Source organism: Entelurus aequoreus, linkage group LG08, assembly GCF_033978785.1.
Source record: "Entelurus aequoreus isolate RoL-2023_Sb linkage group LG08, RoL_Eaeq_v1.1, whole genome shotgun sequence".
Classification (NCBI taxonomy): Eukaryota; Metazoa; Chordata; class Actinopteri; order Syngnathiformes; family Syngnathidae; genus Entelurus; species Entelurus aequoreus.
In genome coordinates this window covers 67,598,595-67,623,524 of record NC_084738.1, presented here as the reverse complement: position 1 = coordinate 67,623,524, position 24,930 = coordinate 67,598,595, and the positions used below count along the sequence as shown (strand labels likewise).

Below are 24,930 nucleotides of genomic sequence, written 5' to 3'. Positions count from 1 at the left end.
GGATTGTGCTGAAAATCTTCATTTAATCCTCGGGGATCATTAAAGTATTTCTGGTTCTGATTACAAATTGCAATTGCAAGGTGTTTTTTTTTCCTTCCACTGTGAAGTTTGAGTGAAATATGTTCTAGCAAAATGATAATAAATATGTATACATATGTATATGTTATAGATATATATTACATTACCGGGCTAGTATGCTAATGTGTCAAGTACCAAGTCACATGACCCGGAAGTGACCGGCTGCAGATAGAAAGTTAGCATCATTCGGACAAGACACAGCGCCCCCGTGTGTTTGTACAGTGTCACGACAAGCACACGTCAAAGAAAAGAGCCACTAAAAGTCACTTTATTTAATGCATGCAGTTTCACATGTGCAGAAATGATCCGTCACCGCCTCAATATGTCCCCGCAGGTGCGGAAAAAGTCAAAACAAGTGCAAGAAAAACATCAACAAGGAGTACAATCATCATGTCGACTTTTGTACTCCTGCACGGTGTTAAGTCAAAGGCAGCACTTTCACATTTCCAAGGAAATACATGGAATACATAACAGTATTATTATTAGTAGTAGTAGTAGTATTCTTTGACCCCAGTAGGTTCACACATTGAATTCAACAGATAAATCCAATGATGGCCGCCTAAGCGGTGATACAGTGACAGATGTGTAGCATCTCTTGCATGAAAGTGTCTAATACAGACATATCCAACAGGAATGATCGAGCGCGCAGCTCACACAGTGGGCATGTGCACAACACCTCACGCTCCTGATTTTCCATAGGGCAGCCCAAATAGCAGGGAGTTTCCGTATCGGCCGATATAAAACACCGATATCGCCGTACAGTATCGCATCGTAAAGTCACCACGTAAATAACAAACTCTTACAAAGGAAATAACAACGTTGTGCAAGTTGGACGGCGACAAGTGAAGGCAGAATCAGCAAAATGCTGCATTTAGACGCCGGGCCTCAAATAATAGAACATGTCATCAGCAGGTGGATGTGTTGTCCACCTGAACAAATCACCTCTGCATCACAAAACAAAACTTAGAGAGGCTAAAAATATATATATTATCCATCCATCCATCCATCCATTTCCTACCGCTTGTCCCTTTTTTGGGGTCGCGGAGGGTGCTGGAGCCTATCTCATATTAAAAAGGTATATAATAATAATAAATATTAATAGTTAATAATAATAACCATGAAAGTAAATCTACCTGATATGTCTCTAACGCCGCACTAATGTATATATATACACTACCGTTCAAAAGTTTGGGGTCACATTGAAATGTCCTTATTTTTGAAGGAAAAGCACTGTCCTTTTCAATGAAGATAACTTTAAACTAGTCTTAACTTTAAAGAAATACACTCTACACCAGGGGTCACCAACGCGGTGCCCGCAGGCACCAGGTAGCCCGTAAGGACCAGATGAGTAGCCCGCCGGCCTGTTCTAAAAATAGCTCAAATAGCAGCACTTACCAGTGAGCTGCCTCTATTTTTTTAAATTTTATTTATTTACTAGCAAGCTGGTCTCGCTTTGCTCGACATTTTTAATTCTAAGAGAGACAAAACTCAAATAGAATTTGAAAATCCAAGAAAATATTTTAAAGACTTGGTCTTCACTTGTTTAAATTAATACATTATGTTTTTTACTTTGCTTCTTATAACTTTCAGAAAGACAATTTTAGAGAAAAAATACAACCTTAAAAATGATTTTAGGATTTTTAAACACATATACCTTTTTACCTTTTAAATTCCTTCCTCTTCTTTCCTGACAATTTAAATCAATGTTCAAGTAAATTTTTTTTTTTTATTGTAAAGAATAATAAATAAATTTTAATTTAATTCTTAATTTTAGCTTCGGTTTTTTCGACGAAGAATATTTGTGAAATATTTCTTCAAACTTATCATGATTAAAATTCAAAAAAATTATTCTGGCAAATCTAGAAAATCTGTAGAATCAAATTAAAATCTTATTTCAAAGTCTTTTGAATTTTTTTTACAATTTTTGTCCTGGAAAATCTAGAAGAAATAATGATTTGTCTTTGTTAGAAATATAGCTTGGTCCAATTTGTTATATATTCTAACAAAGTGTAGATTGGATTTTAACCTATTTAAAACATGTCATCAAAATTTTAAAATTAATCTTAATCAGGAAAAATTACTAATGATGTTCCATAAATTCTTTTTTTTAAGTTTTTCTCTTCTTTTTTTCGGTTGAATTTTGAATTTTAAAGAGTCGAAATTGAAGATAAACTATGTTTCAAAATTTAATTGTCATTTTTTTCATCTTTTCTCCTCTTTTAAACCGTTCAATTAAGTGTAAATATCATTAATTATTAATAATAACATAGAGTTAAAGGTACATTGAGCAAATTGGCTATTTCTGGCAATTTATTTAAGTGTGTATCAAACTGGTAGCCCTTCGCATTAATCACTACCCAAGAAGTAGCTCTTGCTTTCAAAAAGGTTGGTGACCCCTGCTCTACACATTGCTAATGTGGTAAATGACTATTCTAGCTGCAAATGTCTGGTTTTTGGTGCAATATCTACATAGGTGTATAGAGGCCCATTTCCAGCAACTATCACTCCAGTGTTCTAATGGTACAATGTGTTTGCTCATTGGCTCAGAAGGCTAATTGATGATTAGAAAACCCTTGTGCAGTCATGTTCACACATCTGAAAACAGTCTAGCTCGTTACAGAAGCTACAAAACTGACCTTCCTTTGAGCAGATTGAGTTTCTGGAGCATCACATTTGTGGGGTCAATTAAACGCTCAAAATGGCCAGAAAAAGAGAACTTTCATCTGAAACTCGACAGTCTATTCTTGTTCTTAGAAATGAAAGCTATTCCACAAAATTGTTTGGGTGACCCCAAACTTTTGAACGGTAGTGTATGTATAACTTTATTTATTTATTTGTCATCTGCAAAGCGGATGTTTACAGTCAAGTGCAGCTAACGTATACAAAAAGAGAGCGGGGGGGGGGGGGGGGGGTTTACAAATATTACTGTAATAAAGCTCTAATATCACATAAAAAGGCAACATTTTTCAAAGACTTATAGACAAAAATAATAATACGTAATATATCTAATATTCAAAAATATATTTTTGTTACATTGTTGGTGAAAATACATAGAATTAATATTATTAATAATGTGTATTATTTAATCAACTTGACACGGATGCTAAAAAAATGATAAAAAGTCTAGAATAAATAAAATATAACAATAAATATTAATAATAATAAAACATACATATATACATACATACATACATACATACATATATATTATATTAAATGTATGTATACATATATGTATATAATATATATATACATGCATATACTGTATATATATATATTATGTGTATAATATATATACATATATATATATATATACACAGTATAAATGTGTATATAAATGTGTGTGCGTGTCTGTGTGTGTGTGTGTGTGTGTGTGTGTTCCTTGTGCAATTAAAAGATGTGGCATCTGTAAAGCTGACGTTTACAGTCAAGTGCAGCTCACACATACAAAAAGAAAGCGGGGGTAAATAACTGTAATAAAGTTGTAATATCACGCAAAACAGATATGCTTTGTCAAAAAACTACAGACAAAAAAAAAATCCTGTATATATTTTATGGTAGCATTATTCATGAAAATATAGACAATTGATATATTTAAAAAAAATACATTTGTACGCAGAATAAGTGTCTTAATAGTTCCTATTAGATGCAGCCTTGTGTCACGTACTTGAAAGCAACATTTAAAAACATGACCAGAAAATGACTTATTTGAAAGACTTCTACCTGACATTTATTGTACTTAAGTATCAAAGGGCAAATATTTCATCATTTACATTACGTCACGACGCAACTTTTATTTTGGAGCAACGGAGAAACGTATCAGAGTAAAAGCACCCATTTTAGGTTGGAAACGTAGTGAAAGTTGTCAGAAAGATAAACAACATCAAGTACACATATGTGGAAATTACTCACGTATTACGTCACCAAGTATTACTGTCAAATCTAGATGTATTTACCACTGGCAGGTGCCTGGTACTCTCTGCAGTTTAGTCTTTTCATTTGTTCAAGTGGACAATGAATTCAGAGATGTGGTAAAGTCATGCCTATAAAAGCGGGGCATCACAATTCTCTCTGGATTTTCCCCTCGACCCCGAAATGTGTGGTGAAAAAAATGAGGACATTTTTCTCGGCAAAAAATACGAATGTATGAAAAAATACAGCACAACGTAGAATGTTTCCCGCTAAAATAATAATTCCTTTTCCTAATTGCGTTGTCCGAGCGCGAAAATACGTTTTGTCCTGATACAAAAATACTTCGACAAACAACTTCACAGAAGTTAGGAACTACAAAGTACACAAAAAAAACTGCCTGATTTTGTGTGCTGAAGCCTTGGCGGAGGTCTGCTAACAGCTAACTGGGATTAAAGACCACAAAGCGACACCAGGCTAACGTGCTAACATGCTAACATATTGCCATGCAAGGCTGCCAAAGAAGAAGGGGAGTACGGTAAGTACAATGTTGTCAGGGCACTATTAAAAAGTACTTTAAAAGTATTGTTTAGGGCACAAATATAACAAAAGGTGTTGTGTTAAACCACGGCAGCTGGATGGTAAACAAACATCCAACGTCATCCATCCAAGTCCCAGAAGGATACCTTCCTCCTCCAAACGCTTTAGCTTAGCTTCCACCGAGCAGTATCGTCGCTTCCGGGCAAGACCGAGGCGACGAGCCACCGCCTGGTCTTTGGGTTCCGGTCCTCAGCACCAGCTTGACGCCACGCCCGCAGGAGACAGCCGCTCTCTGGGGGGAGAAAAAGGACAAGAGTGCTTTTTTAGCCTCCTGACAACCGCAACAAGAAAAGGTTTGTGCATTAAATCATTCTTTTGGATGTAAACTGTTTGTTTGTGTTAGGAAATCTATGTAGAGTGGACAGATATCTGGCTAAAATGCTAACCTGTTAACACTTTGCATGCTAGCAAGATAGCGCCAAGTAGCAAAAATCTTGACCTTGAGTTTTATACCAAAAAAATGGCTGAAGTGGTAACAATTAGCATGCTAACACAGAGCATGCTAGCAGGACAGCGCCAAGTAACAATAATATGGACTTTTAGTTTTATACCAAAAAAATGGCTAAATGGTAACAATTAGCATGCAAACACAGAGCATGCTAGCAGGACAGCGCAAAGTCACAATAATATGGACTTTTAGTTTTATACCAAAATAATGGCTAAATGGTAACAATTAGCATGCTAACACAGAGCATGCTAGCAGGACAGCGGCAAGTAACAATAATATGGACTTTTAGTTTTATACCAAAAAAATGGCTAAATGGTAACAATTAGCATGCTAACACAGAGCATGCTAGCAGGACAGCGCCAAGTAACAATAATATGGACTTTTAGTTTTATACCAAAAAAATGGCTAAATGGTAACAATCAGCATGCTAACACAGAGCATGCTAGCAGGACAGCGGCAAGTAACAATAATATGGACTTTTAGTTTTATACCAAAAAAATGGCTAAATGGTAAAAATTAGCATGCTAACACAGAGCATGCTAGCAGGACAGCGCAAAGTCACAATAATATGGACTTTTAGTTTTATACCAAAAAAATGGCTAAATGGTAACAATTAGCATGCTAACACAGAGCATGCTAGCAGGACAGCGCAAAGTCACAATAATATGGACTTTTAGTTTTATACCAAAAAAATGGCTAAATGGTAACAATTAGCATGCAAACACAGAGCATGCTAGCTGGACAGCGCAAAGTAACAATAATATGGACTTTTAGTTTTATACCAAAAAAATGGCTAAATGGTAACAATCAGCATGCTAACACAGAGCGTGCTAGCAGGACAGCGGCAAGTAACAATAATATGGACTTTTAGTTTTATACCAAAAAAATGGCTAAATGGTAACAATCAGCATGCTAACACAGAGCGTGCTAGCAGGACAGCGGCAAGTAACAATAATATGGACTTTTAGTTTTATACCAAAAAAATGGCTAAGTGGTAACAATTAGCATGCTAACACAGAGCATGCTAGCAGGACAGCGCCAAGTAACAATAATATGGACTTTTAGTTTTATACCAAAAAAATGGCTAAATGGTAACAATTAACATGCTAACACAGAGCATGCTAGCAGGACAGCGCAAAGTCACAATAATATGGACTTTTAGTTTTATACCAAAAAAATGGCTAAATGGTAACAATCAGCATGCTAACACAGAGCGTGCTAGCAGGACAGCGGCAAGTAACAATAATATGGACTTTTAGTTTTATACCAAAAAAATGGCTAAGTGGTAACAATTAGCATGCTAACACAGAGCATGCTAGCAGGACAGCGCCAAGTAACAATAATATGGACTTTTAGTTTTATACCAAAAAAATGGCTAAATGGTAACAATTAGCATGCTAACACAGAGCATGCTAGCAGGACAGCGCAAAGTAACAATAATATGGACTTTTAGTTTTATACCAAAAAAATGGCTAAATGGTAACAATCAGCATGCTAACACAGAGCATGCTAGCAGGACAGCGCCAAGTAACAATAATATGGACTTTTAGTTTTATACCAAAAAAATGGCTAAATGGTAACATCAGCATGCTAACACAGAGCATGCTAGCAGGACAGCGCCAAGTAACAATAATATGGACTTTTAGTTTTATACCAAAAAAATGGCTAAATGGTAAAAATTAGCATGCTAACACAGAGCATGCTAGCAGGACAGCGCCAAGTAACAATAATATGGACTTTTAGTTTTATACCAAAAAAATGGCTAAATGGTAACAATCAGCATGCTAACACAGAGCATGCTAGCAGGACAGCGCAAAGTAACAATAATATGGACTTTTAGTTTTATACCAAAAAAATGGCTAAATGGTAACATCAGCATGCTAACACAGTGCATGCTAGCAGGACAGCGGCAAGTAACAATAATATGGACTTTTAGTTTTATACCAAAAAAATGGCTAAAATGGTAACAATTAGCATGTTAACAGTTAACACCCCGGCAAGATAGCACCAAGTAGCAATAACCTTGACTTGTAGTTTTATACTTACAGGATTGTCTAAAATACTAGCATGCTAATATTTAGAATGCTGGCAAGATAGCGGCAAGTAACAATAATCTTGACTTTTCGTTTTATATTAAAAATGGCTAAACTGGTAACAATTAGCATGTTCAGAATCAGAATTCTGATTCAGTATCAGAATTATTACCATTGTTTGAGAACGGGTTCACAAACTAGGAATTTTACTTGCCGCAATGGTGCAACATAAAACACATATAACACAGAATATGTAGTAACATGAGCTGTAACTGAGCTATCAGATCTTGTTATTGTTCATGTGCCTGATGGCCGAGGGGAAAAAAGTATTCAGGTGGCGGGAGGTGTGGGTCTGGATGGACCTTAGTCTCCTGCCTGAGGGGAGAGGGGAGAATAGTTTGTGACCAGGGTGAGTAGAGTCAGCTGTGATGCGGCCCACACGCCTCCTGGTCCTGGAGGAGAACAGGTCCTGGAGGGGTGGGAGTTTGCAGCCAATCACCTTCTCAGCAGCACGTACCATGCGCTGCAGTCGATGCTTATACCTATTAGCTGTTACCTATTACCTGTTACCTATTAGCTTATACTAATAGGTAACACACCAGCAAGATAGCACCAAGTAACAATAACCTTGACTTTTAGTTTTTGTTAGCTTTTGTTAGATCCACGAAGGAGGTGACAGTCCGATGTTCTGATCCTGACTGGAGCTGCGAAGATCATGTCAACGGTGCTGCTGCTCGTGCGGAAGCCACACTTGCTTTCTGGGAGTAGCTCGAGTTCCAGATGTGCGTTGAGCAGGTTCAGCAGAGCACGAGCCAGAATCTTCCCAGCGATGGAGAGCCTGGAGATTCAACAGAAGTTCCTGTTTCCCTTTCGCCTGTAAAGGTGGATGATTGACATGTCTTTGAATGATTGAGGCAGCTCTTCCTGGGTCCGCATTGAGGTGAAGAGACTGTCGGTCAGCATTTGGCCACCAGAAACATCGACCTCAGCTGGAATCGAGTCGTCACCAGGTGCCTTGCCACTGGACAAACCCCTGATGACTTTGGTGACTTTTTGGTCAGTTTGGTGGATCATCCAGTGAGTCATTACCTGGGACCTGCAGGAGTCGAGCAATGGCTGCCTCGTTAATGGTTGAAGGGCTGTTGAGGATGTTGTCAAAGTGATCGGCCTAGCGCTCAATTTTCCTTGTCTGAGATCGGTGTGTTCCCATCTGTGCTCAGGAGTGGGAGCGATCCAAATGTGGTGGGACCAAAAACGGCCTTGAAACGCAGTTAAATTTCTTCTTATCTTTTTTCTCTGCGTAGGCCTGGATGGTATTAGCTAGCCCACTGTACCAATCGTCTTGTATTTGGCGAAGTTCCGACCGGACTGTTGTTCTGGCAATGCTGAAGGCGTCTCTCTTGGAGGCAGAGGACGGGTGATGAAGTCGCTGTTTGTTCCCAAGTACAGACTGGATGCGACTGTTGTTTTCATCCAACTAATCGAGGTGCTTACGTACACAGCATCAGGAAGACGCGGCCGCTCTGTCTCCACGTTGGCGTCAGGGTCTATGTTGGGTAATGTCAGCTTGTTTACAAACTCCTCAGCCAGTTTCTGCTTCACAAGATCATTTCTGAGCCTAGTAACATTTAGTCGTTTGGGCACTTGGTGGAGTGATTCGTCAGTTCACCTTGGAGATCAGCAGGCAATGTTTTGTCCAGCATTCCGCGGCCCACATGGTCTTTGTGACACACGTCTTTTCTGTCTCTTTGCCTGATGATGACGTAGTCTAGCATGTGCAATGCTTTGAGCATGTGTGCATCCATGACGTCTTATTAGGGTAGGGCAGACGAAAGACTGTGGTGGTGATTAGAAGTTCATGGACAGCACAGGTCTCCAACAGGAGGAGACCATTGGTGTTACACTTGCCCACGCCGTGTTTTCCTCCCACTCCCTCCCACGGAGTATGCCGACACGGTGGTCAAAGTCTCCGAGAATTATAAGCTTGTCCGTACGAGGCATTGCCGCAATGGTGTCCTTCAAACATATCCTCATACAATTTGTCTTTCACCTCGTCTAGGTTGGTTATTGTGAGGGCCGAGGCGCTACTCAGTGTGGAAAAATTATTCTTCGGTATGGGGAGGTGGGCAGTCATCAGGCGATCGTTAAGCCCCTTCGGATGAGTTGTTAGCTTGTTGACCAGGTTGGACTTCAAGGCAAAACCGACTACTGCCTCTCTCTTCTGTCCTGTTCCGATCCAGAAGAATGTTAAGTCGGCAGACTACTCTGTCAGGTGTCCTTCCTCTGCTAGACTAGTCTCACTGAGGGCAGCTACCTGCACCTTGTAGTGTTCCACTTAGCTGGCAATGTGTGCGACCAGTCTCTCAGGCCAGTGTGTCCCAGCACGGTCCAGGAGGCTGCGCACATTCTTTTTTTACCCCTGGTATGGGACCCCCGCCAGCCGCAGCATGCCGGACAAGGAGAGGTGAGATAGGCAATTATTAGGGTACCTTTTAGAGCATTCTTCCCCAGATCCATGGGAAGCAGTGCTGTCCTGATTTGGACTGCTTTCTTGCTCAAGTGGCTGCCGAATTCCAGCGCTGTCTTGTTTCACTGGAAAGTGACCTGGCCTGAGCAGCCTACACTTAGTGTTGTGACTACAACTGCCAGTGAGTCCCTACCTGTCGCTTTGCCACTCGTCCCTCGCCGCAGGGCTGAGGGTGAAGGGATGCAGGTAAAGTCATGACTTGCGCGTTAAAGTGAGTGAGGTGGAGGCACGCTCGTCAGCCTCACTCTCTCTCCCATGTCCATCTGGGTCCGGTGGCACGATCAGGTCTAGGCGGCCGGAGACGGGCCGGCATGCAGTGGATGTCCAGCAGTGGTGTTACTGTCTCACTGTGCTATGGTTGCGCTCCATGATGCTTTTCTAGAACCACCAGTGAACCAGTCGTGTGGTTTCATCAGCACAGTCTGTCGGAGCCAGTCTTCACATGTTAGGTTATACAGATCCCAGTTTATTCACCGGAGGTTTGAAGACTCGACTGGCTAGCGTCTACTTATTTTTCCCCGCTTGCCAAAGCGGTTGCTTGGGGTCTGGCTGCTGCACATGTTACAGCTGTGGGGAGCCACAGGTGAGAGTTGAGTGTCAGGTGGGAACAAAGGCAGGAGGAGATATCCAAAAACGAACATGATGGGCCCCCACTACAGAGGTACTTACTATATTATCCCCCCTGGCATCCTATACACCCCTGGAACTAACGCTTAGCATGCAAAAATTGGCTAACATGCGGTCCTCAGTCTCTTGACTCACGTTACTACGATGACTTCACAAGTCACCTGAAGGCCATCTTTTTAAGCAGGTGGGCGTCCGTCTTGTCCGTGGATGGGTTGTCACCATGGCGTTGCTCCCCCAAAGATAGGGGGAGGAGGCTGGCGGCATCCTCGGAATACGGGGAGGAATGGTCTGTTGGCTCCTGAGAGGCCCAAAATACAAAAGGACAATTAGGTTTAGGACCAACTCCTTTGTACATGATAGATGGAACCAGGTCTTTAGTTTTATTACACTCAATCAATCAATCAATCAATGTTTACTTATATAGCCCTAAATCACGAGTGTCTCAAAGGGCTGCACAAGCCACAACGACATCCTCGGCTCAGATCCCACATCAGGGCAAGGAAAAACTCAACCCAATGGGACAATGAGAAACCTTGGAGGGGACCGCAGACGTGGGGACCCCCCGCCCCCGGGCGACCGGTGCAATGGACGTCGAGTGGATCTAGCATAATATTGTGAGAGTCCAGTCCATAGTGGATCCAACATAATAGTGAGAGTCCAGTCCATAGTGGATCTAACATAATAGTGAGAGTCCAGTCCATAGTGGATCTAACATAATAGTGTGAGAGTCCAGTCCATAGTGGATCTAACATAATAGTGAGAGTCCAGTCCATAGTGGATCTAACATAATAGTGTGAGAGTCCAGTCCTTAGTGGATCTAAGATAATATTGTGAGAGTCCAGTCCATAGTGGATCTAGCATAATATTGTGAGAGTCCAGTCCGTAGTGGATCTAACATAATAGTGTGAGAGTCCAGTCCATAGTGGATCTAACATAATATTGTGAGAGTCCAGTCCATAGTGGATCTAACATAATAGAGAGAGAGTCCAGTCCATAGTGGATCTAACATAATAGTGGGAGTCCAGTCCATAGTGGATCTAACATAATATTGTGAGAGTCCAGTCCATAGTGGATCTAACATAATAGTGTGAGTGTCCAGTCCATAGTGGATATAACATAATAGTGAGAGTCCTGTCCATAGTGGGGCCAGCAGGAGACCATCCCGAGCGGAGACAGGTCAGCAGCGCAGAGACGTCCCCAACACTGTGGTTAACTTATTTTTACACTTGTATGACAGGTAAGTGTCACTACAAGCATTGCCTGTACAGTTAAGAAAGATTCTGTGGTGGCCACAGCTTGACTTTGGAACAGATTAATTACATTTCCCTTACTTTTCCAAGGATTTACCTGACGGTTCAGCTCCTGGGCGTCCGGGTCCTCCAGGTCCAGGGCGCACAGTTTCAGCTCAATGTCCCGGTGCTGGCCAGACTCCTGGTGGTGGTCATCCTGGTAGAAGATGATTCCGTCCTGATCCTGGTCCTGATCCTGATCCTGATCCCGGCTGAAGACCAGACGCTGGCTGGGCGAGTGCTGATGCAGATCCGCTGCACTAAGTCGCCCGCTGCAGCCACACCGGAGCACAAAGTCACTTGAAAGAAAACAGAGATGTTTGCTAGCAATAGAACTTTCTCCTTGTGGGACCAATCTTGACAAACCAGCCTAACCGGCTTGAAAATACGCAAAATTAGCTAAAATGCTAACAGTTAGCTCATTAGCAAATGGCACTAAATAACAATATCCATGACTTTAAGTTGAGCACTTAAGATGATTAGCTAGAATGTTATCAAGCTAACAGTTAGCATGCTAACTTACTAACTAGATGATGCCAAGTAAAAATATCTTCAACGTCTATTTTTACAGCCATAAAATAGGCTTAGCATGCTAACGGTTACCATGCTAGCAAGATGGCACCATGTAACAATATCCTCGATTTTAAGTTTTACACCTTTAATCGGCTTAAATGTTATCATACTAACAATTACAATGCTAAGTGTTAAAAAGATAGCACCAAATAACTATATCTTTGACTTTTAGTTTACTGCTTATAAAATTGGCTAAAATGCTAACATGCTAACAGTTACCATGCTAGTAAGTTGACACAGTGTAACAATAGCCATGCCTTTAAGGTTTATGCCTAAAATTATTGTCTTAAATATTATCACGCTAGCAGTTAACATGCTAGCAAGATAGCGCCATGTACCAATATCCTAGTTTTATGCCTACAAAATTGGCAAACATGCTAACAGTTGGCATGTTTACAAGATGGTGCCACGTAAAATTATCGTGACTTTGACTTTTTATACCACAAAAATGTGCTAAAATGTCATCATGCTAACAGTTGACATGCTAGCAAAAAGGCACCAAGTAACGAAATCCATGACTTTAAGTTTTATACCTGAAATAGTTGGCTTGAATGTTATCATGCTAACACTTCAAATGCTAACAAGATAGCACCAATATGCTATCCTTGATTTGTAGTTTACTGCCTGCAAAATTGGCTAACATGCTAACAGTTGGCATGTTTACAAGATGGTTCCACGTAAAATGACCGTGACTTTGACTTTTATAGCACAAAAATGTGCTAAAATGTCATTATGCTAACAGTTGATATGCTAGCACCCAATAAAAATGCCCGATACAAAAGTGGCTAAAATGCTAACATGCTGAAATAAACAAATGAATGGTTTTACCTGTGGATGAAAGTGGAGTGACTGGAAGAGTCGGATCCTCTGGAGCTCCACCTGTGCTCCACCTGAGAGTTGCAATCTGGAACAGTTCCGCAGTTACTGTAGTTTTTTGGACATGAAAACCTTACCGCTGTTTATGATTTAGAAAAAACTTTCGTCCTAAACTATTTTGCACGTATTAACGCTGGGTTTGCATTTCTGTGGAGCAAAGTGATGATAACCTTAGAGCAAAATGCTGTTGGTGGTCCTCACCTTTAAAGCTGGTGGCCAGGACGGGGTCAGTGGTGTGGCACCCCGAGCGGGATGCCCTGGATATGGCGCCCCACTTGGAGATGATGGGCCCCTCGCTGAAGGGGATGATGGGGTCCTCCTCCTTGAGGCGCCTGTAGTGATCTGACGAGTGCAGCCATGGCCTTGGACAGCTTCCTGCCTCCTACGCGAGACCGGAGAACAGTTTGACGCTGATCATGGAAGAATGTGACCAGAAACACAACCGCCAGGAGAGGGCGCAATACTCCCGCCATAGTGTGTTTGTGTGTGTGTGTGTGTGTGCTGCCTAGACGGGCTGCGATACAATTTGCAAGGCAGTGCAAAGAATGAATAACATGTTATTTAATGTGGTGTTTGTGTTAGCCTTCATTGTGTTCAGTAAAAGTTGTTTTTGTAGTATTTTTAAAAAAATAGTATATTTACTGCAGTATTAAATAATATATATTAATATGCTGCAGCTGTAGTAGTTTAGGGTTTTAAATTATTCAATGTTCAATACAGCATTTTCATTTTCATTTATTTTACGATTTATGTGTATTATTTAAATGTTTTTATTTTGAAACTTCATGACAAAATATTGTATTATTTTTGAAAACAATTATTTTTCATGCAGTATTAAATCATATATATTAATATGTTGTGTCCGTAGTAGTTTTGGGTTTTAAATTATTCAACGTTAAAAACAGTACATTATTTTTCATTTATTTTATTATTTATATGTATTATTTTAATTTTTTATTTTTTTTAAACGTCATAATAAAATATTGTAGTATTTTTTTTGCTATCACAAATTATTTTTGGACTATTATTTTTCATGCAGCATTAAATAATATATATAAATATGTTGTGTCCGTAGTAGTTTAGGGTTTTAAATTATTGAAGTTTAAATACAATACATTATTCATATCTTTTCTATTATTAGATTTTTGTAATATTCATAATATGTTCATTTATATTCATCATAATACTCTCCAGTAAAATTGTGTTTTTGTAGTATTTTTGATCAACACAAATTTTACATATTAAAATATATATTGATATGTTGTGTCCGTAGTAGTTTAGGGTTTTAAATTATTCAACCTTAAATACGGTATATTATTGTTTATTTATTTTGATATTTACACGTAATATTTTTACTTAAACTTATTTTGAAACTTCATCATTCAATATTTTTGTACTGTTTTTTTGTGATCACTGATTATTTATTAAATAATATATATCATGCAGCATTAAATAATACATATTGGTATGTTGAGTATGTACTAAATTAGGGTTTTAAATGATTCAACATTAATAATTTTGTATTTATTTTAAAATTATTATTTTTATACACATATAAATATATATATATATATATATATATATATATATATATATATATATATATATATATATATATATATATATATATATATATAAATATATATATATATATATATATATATATATATATATATATATATATATATATATATATATATATATATATATATAAAAATATATATATATATATATATATATATTTATACACATATAAATATATATATATATATATATAAATATATATAAATATATATATATATATATATATATATATATATATATATATATATATATATATATATATATATATATATATATATATATATATATATATATGAATACTGTATAGCAATATATTATTTTTGTAGTATTTTTTGTTGATGAAGTTGGGGCCCCAATGTGGACACCACACCACCATGAACCAGCACGTATTGAAGTATAATATCTGTCTACGTACCGTCTGCTCCAGGCAGGAGCGCGCCGCAGGCGTGTCGGGCCCCGAGGAGGCGTCACATGACCACGGCGAGAAGCGCACCGAGCCGTCCTGTCCTCTCAGGCGACATCCCGCACACAACACGTCCACATGCTGCACGGACCATGCATCAAACACTTCACCTTATCTCCACAACCATTGTTTGATTGGTGATTAGATTTGACTAGTTTGCTGTCTTCAACTGCAAAGAGTTCATTTGGACAATCAATGAATTAGCTTTCATTCATAGCATCTTGTTGGAAAGTGTTTGATGAAGATGACAGCAGACATTGTACAGTAGGTAATGTGTTATTATGTTGGTTGGCTCTCATCAAGTTGATACAGTTTTCCTGGAGTGTTATGCAAGCATGTTAAATGTTTAACGGAAAAGACCTCGGGCAGGATTTAGAGACCTCTTTATGCAAGACTACTTTGAATCATGGTACCGTTTAAAAAGTCGTACCCAGATTGCGGGGGAGTATAAAGACATCTTTATGCAAGGCTACTTTGAATCATGATACCGTTTAAAAAGTCATACCCAGATTGCGGGGGAGTACAAAGTCGGCTTTATGCAAGGCTACTTTGAATCATGGTACCGTTTAAAAAGTCGTACCCAGATTGCGGGGGAGTACAAAGACATGTTTATGCAAGGCTACTTTGAATCATGGTACTGTTTAAAAAGTCGTACCCAGATTGCAGGGGAGTACAAAGACGGCTTTATGCAAGGCTTCTTTGAATCATGGTACCGTTTAAAAAGTCGTACCCAGATTGCGGGGGAGTATAAAGACATGTTTATGCAAGGCTACTTTGAATCATGATACCGTTTAAAAAGTCATACCCAGATTGCGGGGGAGTACAAAGTCGGCTTTATGCAAGGCTACTTTGAATCATGGTACCGTTTAAAAAGTCGTACCCAGATTGCGGGGGAGTACAAAGACATGTTTATGCAAGGCTACTTTGAATCATGGTACCGTTTAAAAAGTCGTACCCAGATTGCGGGGGAGTACAAAGACGGCTTTATGCAAGGCTACTTTGAATCATGGTACCGTTTAAAAAGTCGTACTCAGTTTGCGGGGGAGTACAAAGACGGCTTTATGCGAGGCTACTTTGAATCATGGTACCGTTTAAAAAGTCGTACCCAGATTGCGGGGAGTACAAAGACGGCTTTATTGCAGGGCTACTTTAAATCATGGTACCGTTTAAAAAGTCGTACCCAGATTGCGGGGGAGTACAAAGACGGCTTTATTGCAGGGCTACTTTGAATCATGGTACCGTTTAAAAAGTCGTACCCAGATTGCGGGGGAGTACAAAGACGGCTTTATTGCAAGGCTACTTTGAATCATGGTACCGTTTAAAAAGTCGTACCCAGATTGCGGGGGAGTACAAAAACGGCTTTATTGCAAGACTACTTTGAATCATGGTACCGTTTAAAAAGTCGTACCCAGATTGCGGGAGAGTACAAAAACGGCTTTATTGCAAGACTACTTTGAATCATGGTACCGTTTAAAAAGTCGTACCCAGATTGCGGGGGAGTACAAAAAACGGCTTTATTGCAAGACTACTTTGAATCATGGTACCGTTTAAAAAGTCGTACCCAGATTGCGGGGGAGTACAAAGACGGCTTTATGCAAGGCTACTTTGAATCATGGTACCGTTTAAAAAGTCGTACCCAGATTGCGGGGGAGTACAAAGACATGTTTATGCAAGGCTACTTTGAATCATGGTACCGTTTAAAAAGTCGTACCCAGATTGCGGGGGAGTACAAAGACGGCTTTATGCAAGGCTACTTTGAATCATGGTACCGTTTAAAAAGTCGTACTCAGTTTGCGGGGGAGTACAAAGACGGCTTTATGCGAGGCTACTTTGAATCATGGTACCGTTTAAAAAGTCGTACCCAGATTGCGGGGAGTACAAAGACGGCTTTATTGCAGGGCTACTTTAAATCATGGTACCGTTTAAAAAGTCGTACCCAGATTGCGGGGGAGTACAAAGACGGCTTTATTGCAGGGCTACTTTGAATCATGGTACCGTTTAAAAAGTCGTACCCAGATTGCGGGGGAGTACAAAGACGGCTTTATTGCAAGGCTACTTTGAATCATGGTACCGTTTAAAAAGTCGTACCCAGATTGCGGGGGAGTACAAAAACGGCTTTATTGCAAGACTACTTTGAATCATGGTACCGTTTAAAAAGTCGTACCCAGATTGCGGGAGAGTACAAAAACGGCTTTATTGCAAGACTACTTTGAATCATGGTACCGTTTAAAAAGTCGTACCCAGATTGCGGGGGAGTACAAAAAACGGCTTTATTGCAAGACTACTTTGAATCATGGTACCGTTTAAAAAGTCGTACCCAGATTGCGGGGGAGTACAAAGACGGCTTTATGCAAGGCTACTTTGAATCATGGTACCGTTTAAAAAGTCGTACCCAGATTGCGGGAGAGTACAAAAACGGCTTTATTGCAAGACTACTTTGAATCATGGTACCGTTTAAAAAGTCGTACCCAGATTGCGGGGGAGTACAAAGACGGCTTTATTGCAAGGCTACTTTGAATCATGGTACCGTTTAAAAAGTCGTACCCAGATTGCGGGGGAGTACAAAGACGGCTTTATTGCAAGGCTACTTTGAATCATGGTACTATTTTAAAAAAGTCACACCCAGATTGCAGGGGAGTACAAAGACATCTTTATGCAAGGCTACTTTGAATCATGGTACCGTTTAAAAAGTCGTACCCAGATTGCGGTGAAGTACAAAGACGGCTTTATTGCAAGGCTACTTTGAATCATGGTACCGTTTAAAAAGTCATACCCAGATTGCGGGGGAGTACAAAGACGGTTTTATGCAAGGCTACTTTGTATCATGGTACCGTTTAAAAAGTCGTACCCAGATTGCGGGGGAGTATAAAGACATGTTTATGCAAGGCTACTTTGAATCATGATACCGTTTAAAAAGTCATACCCAGATTGCGGGGGAGTACAAAGTCGGCTTTATGCAAGGCTACTTTGAATCATGGTACCGTTTAAAAAGTCGTACCCAGATTGCGGGGGAGTACAAAGACATGTTTATGCAAGGCTACTTTGAATCATGGTACCGTTTAAAAAGTCGTACCCAGATTGCGGGGGAGTACAAAGACGGCTTTATGCAAGGCTACTTTGAATCATGGTACCGTTTAAAAAGTCGTACTCAGTTTGCGGGGGAGTACAAAGACGGCTTTATGCGAGGCTACTTTGAATCATGGTACCGTTTAAAAAGTCGTACCCAGATTGCGGGGAGTACAAAGACGGCTTTATTGCAGGGCTACTTTAAATCATGGTACCGTTTAAAAAGTCGTACCCAGATTGCGGGGGAGTACAAAGACGGCTTTATTGCAGGGCTACTTTGAATCATGGTACCGTTTAAAAAGTCGTACCCAGATTGCGGGGGAGTACAAAGACGGCTTTATTGCAAGGCTACTTTGAATCATGGTACCGTTTAAAAAGTCGTACCCAGATTGCGGGGGAGTACAAAAACGGCTTTATTGCAAGACTACTTTGAATCATGGTACCGTTTAAAAAGTCGTACCCAGATTGCGGGAGAGTACAAAAACGGCTTTATTGCAAGACTACTTTGAATCATGGTACCGTTTAAAAAGTCGTACCCAGATTGCGGGGGAGTACAAAAAACGGCTTTATTGCAAGACTACTTTGAATCATGGTACCGTTTAAAAAGTCGTACCCAGATTGCGGGGGAGTACAAAGACGGCTTTATGCAAGGCTACTTTGAATCATGGTACCGTTTAAAAAGTCGTACCCAGATTGCGGGAGAGTACAAAAACGGCTTTATTGCAAGACTACTTTGAATCATGGTACCGTTTAAAAAGTCGTACCCAGATTGCGGGGGAGTACAAAGACGGCTTTATTGCAAGGCTACTTTGAATCATGGTACCGTTTAAAAAGTCGTACCCAGATTGCGGGGGAGTACAAAGACGGCTTTATTGCAAGGCTACTTTGAATCATGGTACTATTTTAAAAAAGTCACACCCAGATTGCAGGGGAGTACAAAGACATCTTTATGCAAGGCTACTTTGAAACATGGTACCGTTTAAAAAGTCGTACCCAGATTGCGGTGAAGTACAAAGACGGCTTTATTGCAAGGCTACTTTGAATCATGGTACCGTTTAAAAAGTCATACCCAGATTGCGGGGGAGTACAAAGACGGTTTTATGCAAGGCTACTTTGTATCATGGTACCGTTTAAAAAGTCGTACCCAGATTGTGGGGGAGTATAAAGACATCTTTATGCAAGGCTACTTTGAATCATGATACCGTTTAAAAAGTCGTACCCAGATTGCGGGGGAGTACAAAGACATGTTTATGCAAGGCTACTTTGAATCATGGTACCGCTTAAAAAAGTCGTACCCAGATTGCGGGGGAGTACAAAGACATGTTTATGCAAGGCTACTTTGAATCATGGTACTATTTAAAAAAAGTCACACCCAGATTGCAGGGGAGTACAAAGACATCTTTATGCAAGGCTACTTTGAATCATGGTACCGTTTAAAAAGTCGTACCCAGATTGCGGGGGAGTACAAAGACGGCTTTATGCAAGGCTACTTTGAATCATGATACCGTTTAAAAAGTCATACCCAGATTGCGGGGGAGTACAAAGACGGCTTCATGCGAGGCTACTTTGAATCATGGTACCGTTTAAAAAGTCGTACCCAGATTGCGGGGGAGTACAAAGACATCTTTATGCAAGGCTACTTTGAATCATGGTACCGTTTAAAAAGTCGTACCCAGATTGCGGGGGAGTACAAAGACATCTTTATGCAAGGCTACTTTGAATCATGGTACCGTTTAAAAAGTCGTACCCAGATTGCGCGGGGGGAGTACAAAGACAGCTTTATGCAACGCTACTTTGAATCATGGTACCGTTTAAAAAGTCGTACCCAGATTGCGGGGTAGTACAAAGACGGCTTTATGCAAGGCTACTTTGAATCATGGTACCGTTTAAAAAGTCGTACCCAGATTGCTGGGGAAAACAAAAGACATCTTTATTGCAAGGCTACTTTGAATCATGGTACTATTTTAAAAAAGTCACACCCAGATTGCAGGGGAGTACAAAGACATCTTTATGCAAGGCTACTTTGAATCATGGCACCGTTTAAAAAGTCGTACCCAGATTGCGGGGGAGTACAAAGACGGCTTTATGCAAGGCTACTTTGAATCATGATACCGTTTAAAAAGTCGTACCCAGATTGCGGGGGAGTATAAAGACATCTTTATGCAAGGCTACTTTGAATCATGATACCGTTTAAAAAGTCATACCCAGATTGCGGGGGAGTACAAAGTCGGCTTTATGCAAGGCTACTTTGAATCATGGTACCGTTTAAAAAGTCGTACCCAGATTGCGGGGGAGTACAAAGACATGTTTATGCAAGGCTACTTTGAATCATGGTACTGTTTAAAAAGTCGTACCCAGATTGCAGGGGAGTACAAAAACGACTTTATTGCAAGACTACTTTGAATCATGGTACCGTTTAAAAAGTCGTACCCAGATTGCGGGGGAGTACAAAGACGGCTTTATGCAAGGCTACTTTGAATCATGGTACCGTTTAAAAAGTCGTACCCAGATTGCGGGGGAGTACAAAGACGGCTTTATTGCAAGACTACTTTGAATCATGGCACCGTTTAAAAAGTCGTACCCAGATTGCGGGGGAGTACAAAAACGGCTTTATTGCAAGACTACTTTGAATCATGGTACCGTTTAAAAAGTCGTACCCAGATTGCGGGGGAGTACAAAGACGGCTTTATGCAAGGCTACTTTGAATCATGGTACCGTTTAAAAAGTCATACCCAGATTGCGGGGGAGTACAAAGACATCTTTATGCAAGGCTACTTTGAATCATGGTACCGTTTAAAAAGTCGTACCCAGATTGCGCGGGGGGAGTACAAAGACGGCTTTATGCAAGGCTACTTTGAATCATGGTACCGTTTAAAAAGTCGTACCCAGTTTGCGGGAGAGTACAAAAACGGCTTTATTGCAAGACTACTTTGAATCAAAGTACCGTTTAAAAAGTCGTACCCAGATTGCAGGGGAGTACAAAAACGACTTTATTGCAAGACTACTTTGAATCATGGTACCGTTTAAAAAGTCGTACCCAGATTGCGGGGGAGTACAAAGACGGCTTTATGCAAGGCTACTTTGAATCATGGTACCGTTTAAAAAGTCGTACCCAGATTGCGGGAGAGTACAAAAACGGCTTTATTGCAAGACTACTTTGAATCATGGTACCGTTTAAAAAGTCGTACCCAGATTGCGGGGGAGTACAAAAAACGGCTTTATTGCAAGACTACTTTGAATCATGGTACCGTTTAAAAAGTCGTACCCAGATTGCGGGGGAGTACAAAGACGGCTTTATGCAAGGCTACTTTGAATCATGGTACCGTTTAAAAAGTCGTACCCAGATTGCGGGAGAGTACAAAAACGGCTTTATTGCAAGACTACTTTGAATCATGGTACCGTTTAAAAAGTCGTACCCAGATTGCGGGGGAGTACAAAGACGGCTTTATTGCAAGGCTACTTTGAATCATGGTACCGTTTAAAAAGTCGTACCCAGATTGCGGGGGAGTACAAAGACGGCTTTATTGCAAGGCTACTTTGAATCATGGTACTATTTTAAAAAAGTCACACCCAGATTGCAGGGGAGTACAAAGACATCTTTATGCAAGGCTACTTTGAATCATGGTACCGTTTAAAAAGTCGTACCCAGATTGCGGTGAAGTACAAAGACGGCTTTATTGCAAGGCTACTTTGAATCATGGTACCGTTTAAAAAGTCATACCCAGATTGCGGGGGAGTACAAAGACGGTTTTATGCAAGGCTACTTTGTATCATGGTACCGTTTAAAAAGTCGTACCCAGATTGTGGGGGAGTATAAAGACATCTTTATGCAAGGCTACTTTGAATCATGATACCGTTTAAAAAGTCGTACCCAGATTGCGGGGGAGTACAAAGACATGTTTATGCAAGGCTACTTTGAATCATGGTACCGCTTAAAAAAGTCGTACCCAGATTGCGGGGGAGTACAAAGACATGTTTATGCAAGGCTACTTTGAATCATGGTACTATTTAAAAAAAGTCACACCCAGATTGCAGGGGAGTACAAAGACATCTTTATGCAAGGCTACTTTGAATCATGGTACCGTTTAAAAAGTCGTACCCAGATTGCGGGGGAGTACAAAGACGGCTTTATGCAAGGCTACTTTGAATCATGATACCGTTTAAAAAGTCATACCCAGATTGCGGGGGAGTACAAAGACGGCTTTATGCGAGGCTACTTTGAATCATGGTACCGTTTAAAAAGTCGTACCCAGATTGCGGGGGAGTACAAAGACATCTTTATGCAAGGCTACTTTGAATCATGGTACCGTTTAAAAAGTCGTACCCAGATTGCGGGGGAGTACAAAGACATCTTTATGCAAGGCTACTTTGAATCATGGTACCGCTTAAAAAGTCGTACCCAGATTGCGCGGGGGGAGTACAAAGACGGCTTTATGCAACGCTACTTTGAATCATGGTACCGTTTAAAAAGTCGTACCCAGATTGCGGGGGAGTACAAAGACGGCTTTATGCAAGGCTACTTTGAATCATGGTACCGTTTAAAAAGTCGTACCCAGATTGCTGGGGAAAACAAAAGACATCTTTATTGCAAGGCTACTTTGAATCATGGTACTATTTTAAAAAAGTCACACCCAGATTGCAGGGGAGTACAAAGACATCTTTATGCAAGGCTACTTTGAATCATGGTACCGTTTAAAAAGTCGTACCCAGATTGCGGGGGAGTACAAAGACGGCTTTATGCAAGGCTACTTTGAATCATGGTACCGTTTAAAAAGTCGTACCCAGATTGCGGGGGAGTATAAAGACATCTTTATGCAAGGCTACTTTGAATCATGATACCGTTTAAAAAGTCATACCCAGATTGCGGGGGAGTACAAAGTCGGCTTTATGCAAGGCTACTTTGAATCATGGTACCGTTTAAAAAGTCGTACCCAGATTGCGGGGGAGTACAAAGACATGTTTATGCAAGGCTACTTTGAATCATGGTACTGTTTAAAAAGTCGTACCCAGATTGCAGGGGAGTACAAAAACGACTTTATTGCAAGACTACTTTGAATCATGGTACCGTTTAAAAAGTCGTACCCAGATTGCGGGGGAGTACAAAGACGGCTTTATGCAAGGCTACTTTGAATCATGGTACCGTTTAAAAAGTCGTACCCAGATTGCGGGGGAGTACAAAGACGGCTTTATTGCAAGACTACTTTGAATCATGGCACCGTTTAAAAAGTCGTACCCAGATTGCGGGGGAGTACAAAAACGGCTTTATTGCAAGACTACTTTGAATCATGGTACCGTTTAAAAAGTTGTACCCAGATTGCGGGGGAGTACAAAGACGGCTTTATGCAAGGCTACTTTGAATCATGGTACCGTTTAAAAAGTCATACCCAGATTGCGGGGGAGTACAAAGACATCTTTATGCAAGGCTACTTTGAATCATGGTACCGTTTAAAAAGTCGTACCCAGATTGCGCGGGGGGAGTACAAAGACGGCTTTATGCAAGGCTACTTTGAATCATGGTACCGTTTAAAAAGTCGTACCCAGTTTGCGGGAGAGTACAAAAACGGCTTTATTGCAAGACTACTTTGAATCAAAGTACCGTTTAAAAAGTCGTACCCAGATTGCAGGGGAGTACAAAGACGGCTTTATGCAAGGCTACTTTGAATCATGGTACCGCTTAAAAAAGTCGTACCCAGATTGCGGGGGAGTACAAAGACGGCTTTATTGCAAGACTACTTTGAATCAAAGTACCGTTTAAAAAGTCATACCCAGATTGCAGGGGAGTACAAAGACGGCTTTATGCAAGGCTACTTTGAATCATGGTACCGCTTAAAAAAGTCGTACCCAGATTGCGGGGGAGTACAAAGACGGCTTTATTGCAAGGCTACTTTAAATCATGGTACCGTTTAAAAAGTCGTACCCAGATTGCGGGGGAGTACAAAGACAGCTTTATTGCAGGGCTACTTTGAATCATGGTACCGTTTAAAAAGTCGTACCCAGATTGCGGGGGAGTACAAAGACATGTTTATGCAAGGCTACTTTGAATCATGGTACTGTTTAAAAAGTCGTACCCAGATTGCAGGGGAGTACAAAAACAACTTTATTGCAAGACTACTTTGAATCATGGTACTGTTTAAAAAGTCGTACCCAGATTGCGGGGGAGTACAAAGACGGCTTTATGCAAGGCTACTTTGAATCATGGTACCGTTTAAAAAGTCGTACCCAGATTGCGGGGGAGTACAAAGACGGCTTTATTGCAGGGCTACTTTGAATCATGGTACCGTTTAAAAAGTCGTACCCAGATTGGGGGGGGGAGTACAAAGACATCTTTATGCAAGGCTACTTTAAATCATGGTACCGTTTAAAAAGTCGTACCTAGATTGTGGGGGAGTACAAAAACGGCTTTATTGCAAGACTACTTTGAATTATGGTACCGTTTAAAAAGTCGTACCCAGATTGCGGGGGGAGTACAAAGACATGTTTATGCAAGGCTACTTTGAATCATGGTACTGTTTAAAAAGTCGTACCCAGATTGCGGGAGAGTACAAAAACGGCTTTATTGCAGGGCTACTTTGAATCATGGTACCGTTTAAAAAGTCGTACCCAGATTGCGGGGGAGTACAAAGACGGCTTTATGCGAGGCTACTTTGACTCATGGTACCGTTTAAAAAGTCTTACCCAGATTGCGGGGGAGAATAAAGACGGCTTTATGCAAGGCTACTTTGAATCATGGTACCGTTTAAAAAGTCATACCCAGATTGCGGGGGAGTACAAAGACGGCTTTATGCAAGGCTACTTTAAATCATGGTACCGTTTAAAAAGTTGTACCCAGATTGCGGGGGGAGTACAAAGACGGCTTT

The 24,930-nt window shown here is 40.5% G+C and overlaps 1 protein-coding gene across 5 annotated transcripts in view; it reads right to left on the bottom strand.

The window, feature by feature from the left end:
* Window positions 1–331: 331 nt before the first annotated feature.
* Window positions 332–24,930, bottom strand: part of rc3h2 (ring finger and CCCH-type domains 2) — an 89,627-nt gene continuing 65,028 nt past the window's right edge. For 4 of the 5 annotated variants that reach the window (XM_062057144.1, XM_062057145.1, XM_062057148.1 and 1 more), the window contains 6 exons: window positions 14,960–15,088; window positions 13,162–13,342; window positions 12,913–12,988; window positions 11,570–11,810; window positions 10,358–10,520; window positions 332–4,819 (listed from right to left, as the gene is read on the bottom strand). In XM_062057144.1, the coding sequence (XP_061913128.1) occupies window positions 10,380–10,520; window positions 11,570–11,810; window positions 12,913–12,988; window positions 13,162–13,342; window positions 14,960–15,088 (768 nt within the window). In that variant the 3' untranslated portion in view covers window positions 332–4,819; window positions 10,358–10,379. The remainder of the gene's footprint in view (window positions 4,820–10,357; window positions 10,521–11,569; window positions 11,811–12,912; window positions 12,989–13,161; window positions 13,343–14,959; window positions 15,089–24,930) is intronic. The other variant, XM_062057147.1, reaches the window with a different exon arrangement.